The 7,805-nt window shown below is 32.7% G+C and overlaps 1 protein-coding gene across 1 annotated transcript; it reads left to right on the forward strand.

Moving 5' to 3' along the window:
* Positions 1-4,086: 4,086 nt before the first annotated feature.
* Positions 4,087-6,869, forward strand: LOC145126777 (uncharacterized). Its single transcript, XM_079062077.1, has 7 exons — positions 4,087-4,227; positions 4,445-4,510; positions 4,961-5,482; positions 5,576-5,817; positions 5,937-6,026; positions 6,089-6,244; positions 6,456-6,869. The coding sequence occupies exons 3-7, from the start codon at positions 4,987-4,989 to the stop codon at positions 6,606-6,608; spliced, it is 1,137 nt and encodes a 378-aa protein (XP_078918203.1). The 5' UTR covers positions 4,087-4,227; positions 4,445-4,510; positions 4,961-4,986; the 3' UTR covers positions 6,609-6,869.
* Positions 6,870-7,805: the final 936 nt, after the last annotated feature.

The following is a 7,805-nucleotide window of genomic DNA, read 5'->3' on the forward strand; positions in this document are numbered from 1 at the left end:
AGTGCGAATACAGAAATCAAATTTTAGATCGGTTGATCGTTAGCCGAAACAATCTAAACAAGAATTGAAGATCTCATGATACGGAGTCCGATGATATAAAGACAATTGAGAACGGACATCAGATGAGAGAGTTATAATTTTTAATGGACTTTAACAGTCTAAGCCTGTTAAGAATATAACTTTAAAAATAAATTAAGAATTAGCAGACGGAGTCTAAATGAAAGTTGTAGATATCGTCGATAGCTATGTGTAGATATAAAGAACATAAAAAATGGAGCTCGTATGAAGTGATTATGATTTTTTGAAGTTTCACAATATGCACCCCGCACAAAAAGCGTACGGCACACATGTTTCTAGAAGGGTCACGTCGCACCATGCATAATAAAACTCGTGTCAGCTTCTGGGAGGGCTGACAACAATAGGGTGAGGTACGCACCATGTCTTGCATGACGTGTACATCTGAAAAATCAGGCTATAAATACCCCTATTTGCTCCTTTCATTTCCCACACCTCCTATTGTTCTCTCTCTCTCTCTCTCTCTCTCTCTCTCTATTTCCTTCAATTCTAACCTAATTGTCCCTTAGTTTAAGTATCTGGCAAAGCCCTGAGGTCCTTGAGTGCTCGACATCTAGTAGCTAGCAGGCTGGAGTTCTGCCAGTACAATTTCTAGACATTGGTCTAGGAAATCTGTACAAGTTAAATTACACTCAACCTCATCTTTGCGTAACTTATATTTATAGTCATAAGTCGTTATTATGAACATATAAATAAGATTTATTAGTAATTCCAAGTCATTATACTAATTAACCAATATATGGGGATGATGTCTAGGCTGGATTTAGTGAGGTGTTTAAAATGATATTTCCAAACAGTATACTCTGTATACCAAACAGACCCTATCTATGATATGATCCTACCTGGTTGTTCCTTACTTGATAGATCTTGATGTAGGCATTGAGATTAGTGAGAAATCTAGACTACCAGTAGTCGCCAGGAATATAAGACTAAGACTTAGTAATGTGACCTAGATCACGTCAGAGGAAAAAATAAAGTACCAAGGCAAAATTCTGCCCAAATTCCGAGGCATACACTTTTATTAAGTGAGTGCATAGTCCCTTTCATGAACATGATTTTAATACAAGTATTAATCTAAGTATTAAATATCTGTTAGAAAGTATATGAGAGCTATATGCTTACTGTCTGGTTTATGTGTTAGAAATATATTTTAGGATATACTATATGCGAACCAGATATAGTTCTATATATGTTAAATGATATATATCTATTATCACATGATAACAATAATAAAAATATTATTAGAAAGAAAAATAAAAGTATATTAATACCTAAATACCATGTGCTAAATATATACACTAAATTAGGATAGTGTTATTTAAACGTACTTCGTATTGAGAGTTTAGTAGTTATGCCCGTTAATAAAGATAAACTTATTATAGATACCTAGTTCAATTAAGTTTAATATCGGGTAGTCTCATTCGGGATATGCATGTGTAAGCTAGGAACAGAGAGTAGAGTTATATTCTTTGACACTTTCAGATGTTGATGGTACGAAACACGTACCAGAGTACAAATCGTATTCCTTTTTGGATGACTAGAAATGGTGGGTCCTGATTAAACAACTGTATTGGTATGCCTGCATAATCTTTTGGATGACCAGAAGTGGTGGGTCCTGATCAGAAAACTGTATTAGTATGTTTACATAATCTTTTGGATGACAAGAAATAGTAGATCTTAATCAGACAAATGTATTGGTATGTTTACATAATCTTTTATTCTTTTGGAAGACCACGAATGGTGGGTCCAATTTAGGCAACTATAAAAGTATGTTTGGTCATCTTCCAGATGACAAAAACTTGATTATTCTAAACAATTCATCAGGTGGGATAATCTTTCTTGATAATCATAGACTAGGATCTGTAAAAATCGATTGGGATGAGTATGTTTAGGTATGAGAGTTTATTGATACCCAAGTCGTAAACACATCTATATATTGTTTGGTAACAATTGGTCTTACAATATATATATATATATATATATATATATATATATATATATATATATATATATATATATATATATATATATATATATATATATTATAACATTGTGGGATTGAAATCCCTATTTACTCACCAGGTTTACCAACCTGAACCACTTAGTTTCTTTGTATCACAAGTAGCGATATGAAGGTATTGATAGATAATTATTTACCGAGAGATTTAAGGAATTCGTAGGCTGCAAGAATATTTATGTTTATGTTTTATATCAGTTATGACATTCCAAACTTTTAATAATCAATAAAAAATATTTTCTTCTGAAATACTTTTACGGGACCAAATTCCACATCTATAAAGAATAATTTGATTTAAAATAAACATAAAAAAGTTTTTAAATGGCCGTAAATTAGGAATGTCACACTAAGTGTTTCACTTACTCGTTGTTATTAACCATTTTCAGGTTCAACAAGCAATACAAAGAGCGAAGACTCGGTTCGATTGCTTAGGGATCATAAAATGGATGAATGATGAGAAAATGTTGGTTTTGTTAAATTTTAAAACTTTCAATGATGTTTTTGTGTTTTGACAAATAAACCTCGTGTTTGAGTTTTGGTAAAATTGTTACCTTTTGTTAATGGATTTTGAAAATACATTTTATTTATGAAAGAAATTACTTTTAGGGAAATTTTCGATAAAAGTTTCATTATTTTAGGTCAATTTACAGTTTAATCATAATATTTATTTTTTGAACATAAAAGTTCCGATTATCTAATTTTATACGATAATATGTCATTTTCTGTTAAAAAAATAAGGATTTTTTCGTTAATTTAGACAAAATATAAAATAATCAGAAGTTTTCTGTTCAAAAAATAAAGTTAAGATTAAACCGCAAATTGACCTAAAATATTGAGACTTTATCAGTTCTCTTATTTTTACAAGTTATTACTTAAAAAGAATTAGAGTGTTGTATGATATCCATGATAATGATGAGTTGCAAAAAAATATAATTAAGTTTCAAAAGTTAATTGTAAAATTAATATATTTAACCATTACATATCCTAATATTTGATTTGATGTATAAACATCGAGTCAATCCATACATAGCCTTATGAAGTAAGATCTAATGTTCTTTGTGTTTTGAGTTTCTTTAAAGTTGAATTTAGCATTACTAGACCTCATGTTGTCTCTTAAAGGATATATAATGATAAGACAAAGTGTGTAACGTCTTGTAGGTATGTTAGTAGATATTGTATCTATTTAGGAAATTTTCATTTATTAGAAAGGCAAGAAACATGATATTCTTTCAAGGTATTCAAATGAATATAAATATAGAGCACTTGCTACAGTACCTTGTAAGGTATGTGGATTTTGAACGTTTTGTTTGATTTGGGTATAAAATAATTAACTTTTATTAAGAATTTGTAATAATGACTTTGTTTTGCTATTAAGTTAACTTTAAATTTTGTTTTCCCTGAAAAACTATGTATTTTGAAGTTGATATATATTTTGTACGTGAAAAAGTATCAAAAGATATTATAGTATATTGTTACTTCAAGTAATTAATCTTTCATTTCAACATGGTCACATGATCACATACACAACACGAATATGAATCAATAATCATATTATATGCATAATGTTGGCATGGTACAATAAATAAATTATTTTCGAAGAATAAAATTTCTGTTTAATCATGCATTAAACTTCATTAAAACATTTTTAGTTACAAAAGTTTTATGAACTAATGGCAGTATCGTAATACATTGCAAAACAGTGGCTATTGGCCATGGGGGAAACGCGCACAAGGCACAAGCATGTCGTATATTCCCTAAATGGCATAAGCGTAATAAAGGCAAAAACAATGGGCATTCTATAAAGGGAACACATGTTCAAACACTTCACTCGATCTTCTAAACGAATACAAACAAAGCTGCAGTTAGTGGCACGATCGTAAATATATTGAATAAAAAGGGTGGTAATTAAAAGGAAAACGCCCACAAGCACTTAACGTGTGGCAGAATCGTAATAAATCACATAAACGAAAGGTAATCAAGTAATGTATTTGGGGAAAAAATGAGGAAAACAGATTTGCAGTTAACGGTAAAACAGGCGCTTTTCTTCCATATCATCTATCAAATTTCTATCTTTCTGAAGAAAATAAAATTGAGATCCATTATCCCTCTTCAACCCCACAATCAACCCTCATTAGGTTTGTTTTTTATTCAATCTCTTCTTGATTTTGATCAATTTTGGTTTAATGGGTGTTTCGCAATTTGAGGTTTTGGGATACACGAAATGGGGACGATGAAATTAATGGTGTTAACGGATACATGCATCATAATTCATAATTGCTTTCAAGTAAAATGTTATTTCGTTTGATTATTGTATTTTGATCATTGGTTTTGTTTGTTGGAATGCAACATTAGGGCTTTTCGGTTGAAGGGGCACAAATTAACTTAATTCAAGTTCTGGTGTCCGTTGATGATAAGAAGGTACAAACGTTTTAATCTTTCAAGCTTGTTTTCGAAAAATTCATCTAAATTTTTGCTCATTTTGATGGCTTTCTTTATCTAACTACGCAATTTTGTTTGAGATGCGCGAAATGGAAGTAAACACGAAAAAATGCAACTTTTTTGGTCAAAGTTTGGTTGTGAGATTGAAGGTTCTCAATTTCATGTTTGGTCGTTGATGTGTGAAAATTTTGGGACAATGCTCAAATTTCGTTGAATTCCTGCTTTTGTTCTTGAATAACCACACAAATTGCATACACAAATGTATAATCTTAGCTTATTCGTGCTCAATCGAACGTATGTTATAGAAATCGAGCATATTTTAGGAAAATTTGTGCGGAATTTCGTTTATTAGGGTTAACAGAAAACTAATCGCAGACATGGAAAGAAACAAGAAACCATTAACGCGTGTTGTTTGAATCGATTCATCAGGTTTGACCTGCAGCTTATCGTTTAAAATGGGGCAACGGAACATGGTGTACACCGGTCCAATGATCGACAATGAAATTGAACATGCCCACCTTCATCCCGAGCATTGTGCAATTCCTTATAATCAAATAACAACTTTTCCTCTTCCCAACGATCATCATCTACCAGTTCCACCACCAGGAATCACGTTCATGGCAGCTCCACCACCACCAGGTGCCAGAGTGATTCCGATTCCTGTTCCAGTTCCTGTTCCCGGTCTTCATAATCAATTAACATTCCCCAGTAATCACGGATTCCATGGTCCATTCAAAGGAAAGATCACCGAAGTCTTCCCTGTTAACTTTCAATACTTTTACCCTTCACCTACCTCCAATCCCTTCATGGTTCCAGATTACAATCTTACCCCTGTCATCATGCCACCTGGACACCAACACCACCGTGGTCCAATCCCCCATGGGGTGGTTCCTGGCCCTTGGTTAGACCAACCCTTTTGTAGCAATCCCCCCGGAATCCCTTTTATTCCAGGTATTAATATTAATATTATAAATTATAAATTATAAAATTTACAATATATAAAATATAAAATTTAGTTTGATTTGTTTCTATTTTAAAATTCAGGATATACGAATAGAGCTCCGGTGACATTTGTCCATCCTCCGGTTCCATCTCATCAACAACCGCCACCTATGCCGCCACTTCGCGCCACCATGGACTTCCACCCTCTTCAAAACGGGGTAGAATTTGTTCCAAGATTCGTGGGTCCCGCACCACAATTTGGTGTTAGGGTATTCCCGCAACATCAGCTCGAGTCAACTTCAAGACCACGTGGTTTTCCACATTTAAGAGTTCTTCCTGAAGATGTATTAATATTATTATTAAATATTACTCTCTTCATAATCCATATCATGCAACAAAATAAAATTCCTTTTATTATCATGACAAATGAATTTTTAATTAGTTTATTTGTTTTCAATAACAGGGTGTTGCAATGCTTGATATTTCTAATTATGGACGTAGAGTTGATCATCATAGAGATATGCGTATGGATATCGATCATATGTCTTATGAGGTATACAAAGATTGGTTTCTTTTTTAGTCAAATTACGAAAATGACCTTGCGTGTATATGCAGGAGCTTCTTGCATTAGGTGAGCAGATTGGGAATGCTGGATCGGGGTTATCAGAGGATTTTATTTCAGGTTATTTGAAAACAAGGGTATTTATGTCTTCTAAGTTGGAAGTTGTTTCATCTCCTGATCAAGAACTTAGTTTCTGCACAATTTGTCAGGTAAGGGCAAATTCGTAAAAAGTTAGGGAAAGTCTCATTTCTTGATTTTCTTTAGTAACTCGTCTTTATTCATTAAGTCTTAAGTCTAAGGAAAAACTCTTACTTAGCTTATGGGTTGAAGGGTATGTTTGGTTGCATGGAATGGAATCAGTCATTCCATTCCTTCCTTGATTCCATCATACTAATTCAACATATGATTTGTGTATCACAGATGGAATACAATGATCAAGAAAGAATTGGAATGCTGGATTGCAGCCATGGATACCATGTGGACTGCATCAAGAAATGGTTAACCGTTAAAAACACATGCCCGGTTTGCAAATGCACAGGGCTGACTGCACAAGGAAACCGTGAAAATTCCTAGGCATGTTTATTTTTTTTTCTTATTAAAAGAAAATGAAAATTATGGTAAATATCAAAAGTTAAGTAGACTGGTGATGTTTATGTTATATAAACTACAAATAGGGAATTAGACCTATTCGGTTGCTTTTGTTGTTGTTTTACGAGATGCGACTGTTTTTTTTTTAAGAAAAAAGAAACCGTTTTGTAAGCTCTTGAAACCTTTGTGTACATACATTCTTTTTGTGTTGTATGGTGTATAAAACTCCGGGTTTTGGAATGTTAATATTAAGGTTGAACTTCATTGATTATATATATGGGATTCTTGAATTTATTGTATGGTGTATAAAACTCCGGGTTTTCTTTATTATAATAATGTCGGATTTTGAAGTACTATCTTGGAAAGAATCTTTACTTGGAAAGCATGAGATATTGGTGGATTTTATTCGGGTTTTCTGGCTCTATGTTTAAGTAATGAGTACATAAGCTTTCATGACTTTTATGAAGATGAAAAGGCCAAATGGTTTATGGTTGTATCAAGTGACTCTGATTATTTGAGTGACTAGATAACACTTTTCCAACTAGTTTTCTAGGTCTTAGGTTATTGGGTACAAATTTAAACTTTTCAAACAAACATTTCATGCTTCTGTTCTCATAAGCATCCTACAAAACAATTGAAAAATAGAATTTTCTTTGTTGTCATATCCATCGGAAGGTGATATGTTTTTTTATCATATTCGTTGAAAATGTAGGCACCATTTTCAATCAAGAAGCAAAAAGTTCGGAGGACATAAGGACTATAGTTGTAATAAATAGAGATCATGGAGATGTATACGAATTTCTAGTATGTTTTTACTTTGTCGATGATTGCTTGTACAACTATATGTCATTCAAACGACGATTCTATTTGAGTAGACAACTATTCCTACGCATAGCTAACGATTTGGAAGAGATTAATGAATTCAATAAACTGAAATGATATGCTAAAGTACACCGGGCATACATAAGTGTGAGGTCGTAATTAGGCTTTTGGCATACAGTATCATCAGCGATGCAACAAATGAATATTGGAAGATGTATGGGAGAACAACACATGAACGTTCGTATTTGTTTTTTTGAATATGTTATCGAGATTTACGGAAAAATATATATTTTTGCAGAACCTTTCATGAAGTGGTGTTGAATAATTGCCAGTGACACATAAACCAATACATTCTTTCCA

The sequence above is a fragment of the Lactuca virosa genome, chromosome 7 (genome assembly GCF_052849685.1).
Source record: "Lactuca virosa cultivar CGN04683 chromosome 7, Lactuca_virosa_CGN04683_v6, whole genome shotgun sequence".
Lineage (NCBI taxonomy): Eukaryota > Viridiplantae > Streptophyta > Magnoliopsida > Asterales > Asteraceae > Lactuca > Lactuca virosa.